Genomic DNA, 15,488 nt, shown 5'->3' on the forward strand with positions numbered 1-15,488 from the left:
CGTGGAGCCTGCTTCTCCTTCTGCCTGTATCTCTGCCTCTCTCTCTCTCTCTCTCTCTCTCTCTCTGTCTCTCATGAATAAATTAAATCTTTAAAAAACAAACAAAAAAAAAGAATGGTAAGTTCAGTTGGTATGGCCAGACAGACTTTTAGACCCTTCAAAGTTCAATTTATTAGCCTCCTTCTCTTCCTAATCGCTAGGATTCTCTTCCTTGGAATTCCAAAGAACTTTCAGTGGGTTTTTGGGGTAACCTCTTTCCATATTTGAGTTTTGTTTTGTTTTGTTTTGTCTTTTTTTGTTTTTTGTTTTTTTTTGCTAAATCAGGGTTGATATAAAACTATTCAGGGGCACCTGGATATCTCAGTCGGTTGAGCCTCCAACTCTTGATTTTGGCTCAGGTCTTACTCTCAGAGTCATGGGATCGTCCCCAACGATGGGCTCTGCACTCAGCGCTGAGTCTGCTTGTCCCTCTCCCTCTGCTCCTCCTCTACTTGCACTTTCTCTCTCTCTCTCTCTCTCTCTAATATATACATACATACTTACATAAAATCTTTAAAAAATTATTCCTAAAAGGCTACGGGCCTGATTTAGAAGTTAAGAGGAAAAGTGGGTCTCACATGCTGGTTCTTTGCTGTTCTGGCCACAACACTGAATGTCTGATACAGTGTATCACAGCCACCTCTCTGCTCTTCCCACCAAAATTAAAATATGTAATATCCATAACATTTTTATTAAATTTCCAGGGATTCATGTTACTGGTCAAGAAAACTTATGTCAAAAACTTTAAATAATAAACCAAGGACAGAGATGTCTGTCATGGGCTTTGAAATCTAGATTGCCTTCTTCGCCCTAAAGAATACTTCTTCAAATAAAATGAGGGTAACAATTTTTCATACATTCATACTATGCTCTTTTCATTGGACTATGTTTCTCTGAATATACTCTATATTAAAGACAAAAATCCCTTTGAGCTTTTCCACATGTAGATTTCTAATTACTCTGAATCATTGTTTTTAATCTAAAGTTCATTAAAAACAGATTCCCAGAAAAACTTAAAAACAAAATTAAACCATTAAGCCCATTAGTGAATGAGTCAAGAATAACGTTCAGCTGATACCCATGCTCAGCTTTCTTCTTAATATAGTCTGAGTTCACTACTAAAAGCCCTTCCCATTCTATTCTTTTCCCCCACTGAGAAACCTTTTTTTGTAAGATTTTTATTTATTCATTTATTTGAGAGAGGCAGAGAGAGAGAGAGAGAGCATAAGCAGAGGGAGAGAGAGAGAGAAGCAGACTCCCCACTGGGCAGGGAGCCCAACTGGGGGACTGATTCCAGCACCCTGAGATCATGACCCAAGACAAAGGCCGAAGCTCAACAGACTGAGCCACTGACGCGTCACAAGAAACTTTTTAAGAACAGAAATGAGAATATAACGTTCTATATAGTAGGAGCTTCTTTTAAAGCAGGGAAGCTTTGTTTATATATAAATACAGATCTACTAAATATACAGGGACAAAGAAAAATTCTTATTTTGAACATATTTTTTGTCTGTTAAAGAAATAATCCATATTTACATCTTAAAATTACATTTCATGGTTTTTAATTCATGGGAGTAGAGAACTATTTTAAAAGATAAATAACATTTCCAATGTTTAATTGAGAGTCCAAAGCCAGACTCATTATTTATTCTTTCCCCTACAAAAAGAGTCAATTCTCCTTTTTGATCTGAGAGGATCTGTTAGTAGCATCATCCTTTCCCTGGCCGGTCAGCCAGGACCTAAATTCTAAAAGTCAACCCTAATGTGCCATTGTATGCTTTTCTTACATCCAGTCAATATATCCCATTCCTATAGCAATCAATCAACTAAGTACTTACCGAATGTATTGTAGCAATTACTGGAAAGATGAGAAAACCATATTCTTGCCTCAAAGGATTGCATGATTTAGATTTAGAGACAAGGTTAATATGTTCATGAAACAATCAGCAAAAAATAATAGATGATATACAATTATATGGTATTGTGTCAAAGTATAAACTGCAATTATAGAAAATTTGGAGAAAGAAGATGATAATCAGGAAAGAAGGAAAGGTTAGTGAATACATCTTAATAATAATAATCATGATCACTATTTTGTGACAGGTATTTACATATTATTGCTAAACCTTGCAAAATGAGTTTTTACCTGGGCTCCATTTTGCAGCCAATGAAATTAAGGCTCAGTAAATAGCAATGACCACCCAGAGTCCTCACTGCTAGAAAGTGGAGGGATTTAAGCCCAAATTTGACCAGTGGCTGAGTTCTTTCTGCATTGCAACATCACTTTTGAATAGACCCTGATGGCTGGAAAAGTTTAGGAGGTAGAGGTGAGGGGCAAGACTATTCAGGCCAAGTGCACAGCATGAGATACGGGGAAGCAGGGAACCATCCCTTCTCATGAGCCCACACTATGTCCTAGAGACTGTGCTGGGTCTGGGAATCGCTGAAAAGCAAAATAGTCATGACCTCTGCCTTCATGTACTTTATACCAGGGAGGTGAGCATTAATCAAATCAACGCTGAACAACATAAAATTGTAGTTTATATGAATGCTTCGGAGAACAGATACACATTATAAGGAGAAAGTAAAATGAGAAATCTAACCTAGTAAGAAAGGTCAGGGAAATCATGTGTATATGATTATTTAAATATGGAAAATGATACAGAAGATCACAGCTTAGGTGGTCCAGATTGGTCATGTGGGGTGAGATTGGCGTGGATCCTGAGAGAGGGCAAGAAATCCAAGAAAATGGCTTTCTGTGATTAAAACAATGCACACAATAGAAGCATGGCAACCAAATGCTATTGGAAGTTAAGTCAAGGTGCTGAAATTTCAGGTATTTTTAGTTCTTTCTTAAGATTTCTGTATTATTTGAATTCTTTTTACAGTAAGTATATGCTATTTATATAATTGTTTATTATAGAACAAACTATCTTCCTTAAGAGACTGCTCTGGAAAAATTGCATTTCAAAAGGAAGCAATCACTATCAGACTATTTGTAATCTATACTCATTGCAAAAATCCTAAAACCTGGAGGTATCATAGAGAAAAAAATTATAAATATGCCACCAAACTGACTGTTTTGAGAATAATGCAGTTGTAAAAGAAAGCTTGCATTTGGGTAGTGGTCCTGACCATAAGGAGAATTAGATGGATTCCTAAGATAAATGAGCTGGGGGGAAAAAAAAAGACACAATTGGTTGGTGTGCTGGGGGATGAAGAGAGAAGAAAACATCCAAGAAGTAAGTATCGTGTGTTTTTAAAAGATTGGGGTTAGCATTCTACTGCCTTGATTTCAACCATTTGGTGGATCCATTAGGGAAGAAAGAATACTGCATACTGTGAATAAATAATTCACCTAGGTTTCTCCGTAGACAATTTTTATTTTGAGCAGTGATCAATTTTACTTTACAACCAGCGATTGTATTATGGTGGATGGGAAGTGAGTTCAGTAAAAATTAAAAGAGAATTCACGTTCTTTACTGGGAGGAAGAGATGACAACCAGAAAAGAATTCTCTAGATAAGGTTAAAAATATAAGATGATCTAAAAGAGCTTGAAAGCAAAAGCCTTTAACACAAATGATTAAAGGAAACAGTAAAACCCTGTGAGTGCTCTGAAGAACAATGGAGAAAATCAGGCAAATGCACAGTGACGGGATGGAAGGCGGCCGGGAACTAAGTCCAAAAGTAGGAGATGAATCCCCAATATAAAGGTAGGATGGAGGGTGGGGAAATGTGCAAAGAATGGAAATAATGTCCACAGAGAAAAAGAATAACATGTCTACATTGTGGCGACTCCCACACTGTAAAAATCCTACATAATGATTATAAAAAGGGAAGAGATTAAAGCAGCAATTAAGGCAATTACCTCTATACTGTACATCCAAATATATTCTGCTGGAGAGAATGAACCACCTTCTCATCAAAAAGAAAATACCTGAAAGTGATTTTTAAGACTGGCTATGGAATATTTTGACTTCTGGTAGACAAAATAAATAGCTGAAAATCTGAAAATTTACTGAAGTGGCCTGACCATGAGGTTGACTTTGGTTTTTAGGTAGCCATGAGATTCCTGGGCCCTTACACACCGTCCCTGTGTAACCCTGGGTGAGTCGCTGAACGTTCTGTATCAGACTGCCTAACTGTACGCTGTGAAGAGGAATGATACCCTTTTATTTGGTTTTTGTGAAGATTAAATAAGACGATGCAAGTAAGTGCCTGGCACGTGCTCAGTCAATAAATGTACTTTTCTATTCAATTAAAAATTAAACACTTTCTCAATATAATTTTAGAAATTATATATGAACTGCCTTGACACAAACTGGGCCTCTCTACCATCGGAGAAAATTGAGACCAACTCTTTTTTCTCAGAAACAGCAACTAATCCATTTCCCACATCATCTGGAAAAAAAAAAATCTCCTTAAAACTTTATAAATCCCCCCCAAACTATGCTAATCTTCTTAATTATAAAGTAGATTTGTTGAGTCCTCACTTTTCATCCAGGAAAGAATCCTCAGCTCAATCAACACTGCAGATTGTAGAATGGCCTGATTTAAGAGGAAGCGGCGGTGGTGTCAAGCAAAAGGCTTCACGGGAAAGTAAAGAATTTTAAAAGGAACTCTCAGGAAACAGCCTGTCTTTTTTCTCTCCATAGGAGCTAGAGATGCTCAAAGAAAGTAAATGTGTTTCAGAGATGACTGTGGTGAAAGGCACATCTGAAAAATAGCTGAATAATAAGTAAATTTGATGGCCGCAGGTTTAGTGCTAATGGCCAAATGGAATCAATAACTGGAGACGTGGTAATGGATTAGGGTGAGGTCTAGAAAGACTGTTAAGACTTCTGTTGTCAGACTCTAAAAATGCGGCAAAAGTGCACCCGTATAGAATAGGCTCACATAGGGACGCCTGGGTGGCTCAGTGGTTGAGCATCTGCCCTCAGCTCAGGGCATGACCCTGGGGTCCTGGGATCGAGTCCCTCATCCAGCTCCCTGCGTGGATCCTGCTTCTCCCTCTGCCTGTGTCTCTGCCTCTCTCTGTCTCTCATGAATAAATAAATAAAATCTTTAAAAAAATATGATCAAATAGTGTTTCTTTTAGCCATCTTTGGTGCTAATCTTTAAATTCTTAAGAAATAAGGATAACACAGTGAGAACTGCCCCAAGTATCCAAACTAGGTGGGAGTAACTATGGAGCAAGACTAAGGGAATAAAGAACAGGTGTCACTCACTGAGCCCGCCTAAATTTGGGCAGTCCCTGAAGATACAGAGGGTTGGCAGGACCACAAGGAGCAAAGACACCGCACTGCAGGCATGATTGTAGGAGTTAGAGTAAGGGAACAGAGGAACACAGGGACATGACACAATCAGATGGGCAGGAAGGGAGCAGGTGTAGGGAACCAGAACCCTGGACAGCTCATGTAACCAGGATCTCCAGCTTCCATCTTTTCCATTAGAGAGAACTCCAGATTGTCCCGAATGACCTCACACTCAATAGAAACTCTCTGGAGTTCAAGCCCCACCAAGCCTCTTGGCCCATTAGGGAAGTGAATTATAATCCTCTATGAGTGGGTAAAGGGAAGTCTTTGAGGTCAAGTCAGCAGGTGACCTACAGGTCTTGGCCTGCCCAGCTTCTAGCATCCTGAAATTCTGAAAATAGCATCCCGGTTCTCATTCACATTCTATTTTCCTGAAAACAGTGACTTTCCAGAGATGTGAATGAAACCCAAGCCAGGCTAACATAAGTCAAGATCAGAATTCTGCTGGGATATTGGGAAAGGAAAGCAACCTCTGGGAGCTCACCAAGCTGGTAGCGATACGAACCCAGGGCTTCTAGTAACCATCCTGACATCCATCAAGAGGATCTACTCAAGAAAACAGAACTCCTGCCTCTCTCTGGAAAACAGCATACACCTCCTGGCCTTTCTCTGGTTATGCCAAGGAGGTTACTTAATGCCTGGACAGCGGTCAACTCACAGCTCAGTGCCTACAGCTAAGTCTTTAAAAATTTTTTTTAAAACTTAAATGCAAGTTAGCTAACATATAGGGTATTATTAGGGGTAGAATTTAGTGATGCGTCAGCTGCACATAACACCCAGTGCTCATTCCATCAAGTGGCCTCCTTCATGCCCGTCACCCAGGTACCCCGTCCTCCACCCACCCCCCCCTCCAGCAACCCTCAGTTTGTTTCCTAGAGTTAAGAGTCTCTTATGGTTTGCCCCCCTCTCTGCTTTTATCTTATTTTATTTTTCCTTCTCTTCCCCTTTGGTCATCTGTTTTGTTTCTTAAATTTCACAGATGAATGAAATCATGTGGTATTTGTCTTTCTCTGATTCCTTTTGCTTAGCATAAAACTCTAGTTCTAGTTCTACACACACACACACACACACACACACAATCTCTTCTTTATCCATTCATTCCCTGATGGACATCTGGCTCTTTCCATAGTTTGGCTATTGTGGACACTGCTGCTATAAACATTGGGGCGCAGGGCCTCTTCAAATTACTATGTTTGCATCCTTTGCATAAATACCTAGTAGTGCAATTCCTGGGTCATAGGGTAGATCCATTTTTAACTTCCTGGGGGAACCTCCATACTATATTCCAGAGCGGCTGCACCAGTTTACATTCCCACCAGCAGTGTGAGAGGGGGCTCCTTTCTCCACATCCTCACTAACATCTGCTGCTTCCGGCATGGTTAATTTTAGCCATTGTGACCTGTGTGAGGTGGTGGTAGCTCATTGTGCTACAGCCAAGTCTTGCTCACAGAGCTGAAAGAAATGCTCCATCTGTGTTGGCTGCTCATTTGCTCTTGGCCAATTTGGGCCTTGCTGGAATACTTGGAGCCCTCTGCAGCCACAGCTCCTTTGCCCATTCTATACTGCTCAACCTCAACTCTGGACACCTGCTCCGTCCACCCCATCTTACCCCGTTATACTCTGGAGTTTGATTTTCCCTTCCCTCCCTTGACATCTTGAGATACAGCCACACCACCTTTTACTCTCTTCTAAGTTCTTCACTGTGCACCTCTCGGGCCTGGCATACTTGCTCAGCACCTGAGACTGCGACCTCCTTGTTCTCCAGGCACTTAGGTCTTGGTTTTGCTTTCTGAGTCTCCAGTTCCAGGTGAAGATGGGATTGGTTGTGTTAAGAGGAAGATCTCTCTTGCCCACTACAAAGAACTTTCCAGTCACTACGTGGTGCAAGCTACGCCACATATGCTTTGGCCAACCCTCCCTGGGGTACTGATACGGCCTTCTTTTCCTACTGCCCACAAAATGTGTCTACTTACACATTTTGTGATGAATAATTCAAGGGAGAAAGTGGCTGCATCAACCAACTCATCAGGCTTTAGCATTTCACTGTCATGCACAAATACAGGATGAACCACCTTCTGTTTCAGAAGGAACCAAATCCTGCCATCTGGAATAAACCCTCTGCTATCATTACTCTCCAATTATTATGGGATTTTATCTCATCATTGGTGCATAAAACTGTCCTCAAATATTAGAAAGACTTGTCATAAAATATTTGTCTTCTGCATGCCCCTAAGGAACAGAACTAAGAAAAATAAGTGGAAGTCGAGAGAGAAATTTTCAGCCTACGAAAGAGATTTTTGAGCTTTTAGAGCTAGCTCAAGATGGACTATGCTCTTTCAGTAGGTGGTGATATTTCTGTCACTTTGGTGTGCTTCAGTAATTTAACAAGTATTGGGTGAAATCCCAGTAATCGGCACTGAAAAAAAATTATTTTAGCCTGGAATGAGGAATACTCGACCTGAAGACGACAGTTGCCCATCTCTAGTCAAACCCTCCCCCCACCCCCATCTGCAGGCCCTGGGAAGCTTTTCTGTGCGTTCACTCTGTGACCTAAGAGCAAAACTCCCATCTGCTCTACCATTTGGTCTATCTTAACAATCTGGAGCTCCAAAGTGCAGGATACTGAAAGAATCCTTTTTGGTCTCTAGGGGATCTTTCCCCCGCCTGTGCTATGGTTAACACCACGGGGAATTATGTTAATTTATTCCTGTGTTCCTCTAACTGACTATAAAATGTAGACAAGCTGGCTTTCTGATGAGTAAGAGCACTTTTGACGAACCATGGAAGTTTCCTCTTGACCTACTAATCTCCCTCTTTATCTGTTCCTGCTCTCTAACTGATGGGATGCTTTCAATTTTTAAGCTATCCAAGCTGTAGATTTTAGTCTGTGCTGAACTTTGCCCAACTTATATGCTAAGCGCTTTGTGTATTCTTTTTTAGACAGTTATGTATACCAAATTTGAGAAAAATGTGTGTCCGAAACCCTTTAATGAAGCTGGAAAAGATGTAACAAGGCTAATTCAAAGGACTGAGAAATTAACAATTCTTTCTTTCTTTCTTTTTTCTTTTTAAGAAGAAGAAAAAAAGATTAGGCATATTTGACCCAGAGATTAGACAGTTAAAATGAGGCTTGACAAAAGTCTATGAAATCATGAAAGGCTTAGTAGGGTGGATATGGCATTTTTCAGAATGTTCTGTAATATTAGATTGCATGCATTTCCCTTAGAGTTTGAGAAAGTTACAAATTTCAATGATAGTTTGCCCTCTTGACAAAAAACTTACATTTTGGACTTCTTTTTCTTTGCTATGCTATATATCCCCAGTATCACCCACAGAAATACACTGGCTTTTTGTTCCACACTCAATCAATTATACCCTTCAAGAAAAAAAAAAAAAACAACTCATGAGAATTTTCTAAATGTCCAAACGTGGTGGAAAAGTTCTGCCAATTTTAAAATTAATGTTTGGATAAAGGTGATGGGAATTTAGATTTCTGATGCCTTCAGATTTCTCCTGCTTTCATTTAGGGTGTTGTCATTTCTAGTCCCTGCTCTGAGTGAAATATTCAGGCTGTGTATATTAGGCCTGAATATAATTTCTGGCAAAATGTTCTAATTAAACAACTAGGATGATTCGTGGAATTCTCATTAGAACAAGATTATACCGCATCTTGAGCTTAAGCTTGCACCTGTACAAGCTGGCAAGGTGACCACAAGTCCCTGGATACCCTGCTGAACACGGAGGGACGTGTGGTGGATGGTTTCATTTTGAAATACACTAAAAAAAAATTCCCTATGATTCAGACCTATAGATACTTCCAATCTTGGTAATATCCATGTATAGAAATCTCTGCAGTATCTCAAAAGTGTAAGCTCTTATGAAGTTGCACGTCTTTGGATCTGTTCTTATTTCTGTTGGTTATAGTTGCACCCAGGAGAGGAAATCTGACTGAAAAGGTCCAAGTGGCTCCAGGGCACACTAAAAGCCGCCTGCGATGGGATCCTCTAAACATAATTTCTTAAAAGCATATATTGATTTTTTAAAATAAAGGAGCAAAGAAATGACTGAATGAAAGGAAAGGAAGAAAAACCAGGAGAGTTGGATTTGGAAATTAAAACTGCTACCTAAAAGCATGTAGAGAGGGCAATATATTTATTTTTTACTTATTAAAACTTCATTTTTATCAATGCACAGCTCTATGTTTATAGTTTGTCTATTTAAAAGCTACTTACAAAAACGTGGTCTGAAAATCTATAGGTTTACCTGATGGGTTTTTTTTAATGTCATTTTTATAAGGAATAATTTACTTAATTTTGGTATTTAAAATACCTTATGTGGTACTACAGGAACAGCTATAATTACATTTCTAAATAATATTTGCTTTCCATGATTGATCATAATATTTCAAGAACATTCTTCATGAGAAAAAAAGGGAGACTTTAGCTAGCAAGATAGGTTCTCAATATTTTCCTTCTTTCTTTCCAAATATTTGCAGAGTGGATATGTCATTTTTCAAACATGGCAAATATAATATTTATAGCAAAACGATGGATTTCCATAGATGGCAGGAATGGGCTAATATGATCTTAGAATATGCTTTTGCATGGGATGAAATCTTACTCAAATCAGCTCAAGAAAATGCAGTGCATTAAGTAGACAGTGACTTAATGGACCTCCAAGAGGAAGTTAAACCACCAGACGGGAGGGGGGCAGGAACCAGGCATCCCTCGGGGCCTCAGCAGCACACACTCATGGTATCTGAATCTCATGGTTCACCATAAATATGAGACCATGAGTCTGCGTGACACGATCCAGCCCATCCTCAGGCCAGATGTATCCTTGAGCAAATCTGACTAGTTGGCAATATGAGAACATATTTTCTTAGAAATTATGTGGAAGGGGAAAGAATATATGGCATATATAATATAATCACTAAACTAATTAAAACTTGGATCACGCGAAGACAAAAGTTATCATTTGCTTGAAGTGTAGCTCCGAAATTTGTGTCAATGTTCGAATTAATCTCCTTAAAAAATCAAAGCCTGACACTGACATTCTTTTTTAAAAGAAAAAAAAAAGGAATTTCACTAATACAATTCAGAAGTCTCTAATATATTTCAGCTCCAAATTAGTTTGAGCACCATTATCATAAAACAGTTACCAGAAAACACTTAAAGTGCTTTTACGAATGCGTATGTGAGAGTAACTGGTTGAAATAATTACTCCTTTGGACTTACTGTATAAATCACTGCCTATACTTCTTTAGCACTTAATATAATCTTAATGCGTGCCAAGTAATTTCAACTAATAAATGTATAAATAAAATACCAAATCAGGCCAGTAAGGTCTACCGAACACTTTACTTTTCACTAATAGGAGTAAATGTGCTTCGAAAAATCTCTGTGAGGCCTAATTTTGCAACTGTGATTCTCAATAATTGTTCCAGTCCCGGATATTGTTAAAACTCTAATAATAACTGTAATGAGGAAGAAATAATCAGCATACATAATGGAGTATTAGCATCTCAACTTCCAACAACTGAGCCACAAGCGGAGCCTCTGCTCGTTTTTTCACTTAGGTTATCATTTCTCAGACCGGCTCACACGGCTTCCTTTCTTCCTTTCTTCCATGCATAAACATCATTCCTAGCAGTCATTTAAGACTTCAGCTAACATCTGTGGTCTTTCTCCACCTTTACCCCCTTAGCTCTGTCCATCAGTGGAGCCACAGTGACCTATAAGGACGTTTCTCCCTGGCTTAAGTGCTTGAACAGCATTTCCCGGCCTGCAGTTTAAATCTGAAGCACTCTCGCATCTCAAGAGTGCCAATTCCTTCCTGTCTGGCCCATTCTTCCCTTCCCAGATTTTTCTCCTCCTGCTCTCAGCCTTACAACTGACACTTTGGTAACATGAAAATACTTGTCCCTCCCAACCAGCTTGACCATCCGGGCCTTTACTTATGCTTTTTCCTCCACTGGAATATATGTCCCCCCATCCCTTTTTTTACCTACCTAGTTTCTGCTCTCCCATAAAGACTCAGCTCCAGACTCCCTAATGCTAAGAACAGTCCTGGAGGCTGCCAAACTAGGCTAAAAATTTCCTTGTCCCACTGTGTGATCCCAAGGTGCGTGAACATACCTCAGTCACAGTATCTATGATATTTTCTTTTTTTAAGATTTTATTTATTTTATTGATTGATTGATGAGAGACCCAGAGAGAGAGAGAGAGAGAGAGAGAGGCAGATACATGGTCAGAAGGAGAAGCAGGCTCCTCACAGGGAGCCGGATGCGGGACTCGATCCCAGGACCCCAGGGTCATGCCCTGAGCCAAAGGCACCCCACAGGGAGCTTACTTCTCCCTCTGCCTGGTCTCTGCATCTCTCTCTCTCTGGGTCTCTCATAAATAAATAAATAAATAAATAAATAAATAAATAAATAAATAAAATCATCAAAATAAAAAAAGAAATGATCAGTTAGTGGGGTCTACGTCCCGTAAATTATAAGCTGGTTCCCTGTCACACCACCCATACATAGCTAGGAGGGACTCAGATCTGTTGAAGGGAATGGAGCTTCTGACACAGTTATCAGCTAACACCTTTTCTGACAACAAAACACTTAAGCCATTTCATAGGGAATTTGAAATTCCAACAGAAGTCAAGAAATTTACAGATTGATTATTTAACAAATTTGCAGCTGCTTGGGGAAAGCGAATTTAATCCTTAAACTTTTCTTACTAGGTTGCCACAAAAAAAGTCTGTGCTTAGATGTAGTCCGAGAGCATTTTCTTGGCAAGCTGGCTCACTGCCTGGAACCATGTCAACGCTTTGCCTAAAGCAAGACAGTGATTGTTCAAGTAGCAGACACGCTGATGGGTCTTCCCGCGTGACCGAAATGACACATCTTCCACATTAGAATCCTGTAATCACGACTGTTACAGATAATGGGATTTGGTTCAATTACCCAAACCAAACAGCACATTTCTGTTGTTCTATATCCTCAATTCCTCATTATTTTACATTTTTAAGTATAGTAAGAATATAAATAGAAACTTGAACAACGTTCTACCAATGCAAAGACTTATATATGCAAAATAAATAAAATAGATCACTGTATTCATTGATTATAATAGAAAAAAAAAATTCCGTGTCCTGAATTACCTGCATGTCTCAGGTAACAGGGACTTAGAGTTAAGCACATCTGAATTGTCCAGATAATCACTGCAGCTCCACATTTTACTGCACTAATAGAAGAATGGCCTAAGGACAATTCTTAGATGAGGAAAATGGAGATGAAACCTAAGAAACGAGGTAAAATTCTACTTTCTTCTTAACGATAGAATTAGAATTATTTATAATCTCTGCTTTTATTTTACATTCTGCATACCCTATGGCTACCTTAAAAGGGCTCGCAACAGAAGATCACTGTTTTGCAATTCAATACTCAGCTTTTCAGAGTATTGCAATTACTCAAAAGGGGGTGTCTCAAAATTAACCACAGAGAATCAAACATTACAAAACATGCCCTCTACGTATTATCTCATTCTCTCCTTCAAGTGTGTGCTTGTTCACACCTTTTCTACATCGTTTACAGAACCCAATAGAAAAGTTCCTTACTTGGTATTATGTGTATCAATGGTATGGAAGAGTTCATGTAATTCTTCTCCACTCAGAACACCATCTGCAAAGTATGCTTTGAATTCTTCAAAGGACAATTTTCCATCATCTGAAATGGTAGGAAAAGACAGAAGAGAAGCAAATCATTTCAAATTTGTATTTTGACAAAATTTTTAAAAACCGCCCAAGTGCTTATGCAGGTTTACTTGTGTATGGATATACATTTATTTAAAAAGAAAGAATAATTCAAGGTGATAAAAAGGAAATAATTTAATATACCCCCATAGTACATAGACTTCAGATGTATACGCCCTTATGGACTAGGTCTACATGGTTTTAAGTATGTTTGGGAACATTTATTTCTAAGGCAAACATTTAACAAGCCATTTAACTAAACAGGCCAAAGAGATATCCACCCAACCAAATAGAGCCTAAAGGCAATTATTTAGACATTTTAGGTCCTCATATACAGGACCTGGCAGCTTACAGAATAAGCAGTAGTTTTTAATAAGTGTATATTGATTGAATGAAGGCGAACATTTAGATTTTAGAATTATTATAATCCAACAAGCCGTCTTCATCCCTTCACTACTCAAGCAAATGAACACTTTTTAAAGACAAACACATTTTACTTATTGTGGGACACAAAAGTGAATGACCATCAAATCAGGGAGTCTAATAAAAAGAGAAAAGAGGTGTAGACATAAGCACAGGTATGTTACACAGTTAACACACGGTAAGTGCAATAAGAGATACACTTTGGAATGTAGGGGAGTTAGGGCAATCAAAGATCCCACTATTTGGGGGCATGAGGAGTTTAGGAACTTTTGCACCTGACTTTCTACTACAAGTAAATCTGAATAAGCAGAGATGGAAGAAACACATTAGTAACAGATGAAAGTAAAAGACCTCTCAAAATACAGAAGCAGAGAATTTAAGGGTCTTGATGGACATGTCGGAAAAGGAAAGCATCCTTCTTTCTGTGCAAGACGCTGGTCTGCCAGTTGTCTCAGGTAAGTGGCCAGATGACTTAAGTGGTGGGATGATCCTCTCCACTTACAAAGAGGCAGCAAAAAAAAAAAAAAAAAGGGAGGGGGGGCAGCAGAGGACTAGGAGGAAGGAAGTTACAGTCACCAAACTCCTATTGTGTGTTCCTACTAACAACACCATACTGAACAAAGTAGAATTTGTCTTTGGGTTAAAGTTGATAAGATTTAATAGGATTGGATCTTCAAGATCCATTTGGGGCTTCTTCTTCTTCTTTTTTTTTTTTTTTTTTGCCTCAAAAGATGGTCCCCAGACCATCCAGAGTTCAGTTAAAATGCAAATTCCTGGGCCCTACCAGCAAATCCCTGGGCCCTACCAGCAAATCCCAATCTCACAGAGGGCATGGAGCAGTGGGGTAGTCAAGAAATCTGGATTTTTCGTGACCTGTGAGATTCCTTCTCACATTAATAATTAACGCAAGGACTCAATAGACCTCATCACTGAATGACCTACTTTTTCAGATAGGGATTTAAAGGCTGTAACATTTTTAAAAAATCTGTATTTGCAAAATATAAATATAAAGACCCCGGAGAGTTTTTAAATTGCATATGATTTTACTTTTTGACTGAATAGGTCAATCAGTCAATCTTCCAGTTAATTCTTGCCAAATGCTAACAGAGCAGACTTAGCATTAGAGATCACAACAGCCTGATCTGGAGTTCCTCACTCCCAGAGGCCCCCTGGACTGGATGACCTGTCTGGCTCAGCCATTCAAAGACCACAGCAACCCAATGCAAAATGAAGCTGAATCCACCAGGCCCATCTATTGTCTAATTTTGTATTTCTGCTTTTGGATGGGCTCTTTTAGTGTCATGTCTCAAATGACTATTTTTAACTCTGGCTTCATGTAACTGATGTTCCAGACTAGACATAGTTTTAGTATCTCCGCTGTGCACCTCCTTACTTTGACAAAGAAAATATATCACCAGGTTGGGGAATTGGACACAAACCACATCTAGGTATGGGGAGGAGGAAAGAAGGAAGAGGGAAGGAGGGAGGGAAAAAGATAGAAATCAACCCACTCTTTCCAACTCTGCTATGGAAATGTGTAACAAATGGGATACATACATATTCATGGTGGAATGTTCCCTTGGTGAGTATTTAATGGTTCTCAGGTAGGCTGACAAAGGCTATCATAGAACTTAACCTGCCTGTGCACTTTGTGGCAGGGTGAGCCTCTGGAAAACTACTTTACAATCAGCAGATGTAAGTAAGCTCAAGTGATAACGTAAATACCATCAAAGGCATCGAACAAGTGCTCTGATGATTCTATGAGGGTGAAAAGCCTTTTTACTTTGTAATTCTTATTAGAAAGAAATATAAAAAGAAAAAAAAAAAGAAGCATTCAATTATAGTCCTGAACTGAAGGGTGGAAATTATATTTTTAAAGCCTGTTTTTACCACATCCAAGATTCCTGGAAGTCCTAAATTTGGGCTACCATACTTTTAAATAAGCAATTGTAAAGAGTTACTTC

The 15,488-nt window shown here is 39.0% G+C and overlaps 1 protein-coding gene across 1 annotated transcript in view; it reads right to left on the reverse strand.

Annotated features, from left to right (window-relative positions):
- NECAB1 (N-terminal EF-hand calcium binding protein 1) overlaps positions 1 to 15,488 on the reverse strand; it is a 185,766-nt gene that overhangs the window by 139,368 nt on the left and 30,910 nt on the right. The window contains exon 3 of the mRNA XM_077876306.1: positions 12,967 to 13,075. Within this exon, the coding sequence (XP_077732432.1) occupies positions 12,967 to 13,075 (109 nt within the window). The remainder of the gene's footprint in view (positions 1 to 12,966; positions 13,076 to 15,488) is intronic.

The sequence above is a fragment of the Canis aureus genome, chromosome 28 (assembly GCF_053574225.1).
Source record: "Canis aureus isolate CA01 chromosome 28, VMU_Caureus_v.1.0, whole genome shotgun sequence".
NCBI lineage: Eukaryota > Metazoa > Chordata > Mammalia > Carnivora > Canidae > Canis > Canis aureus.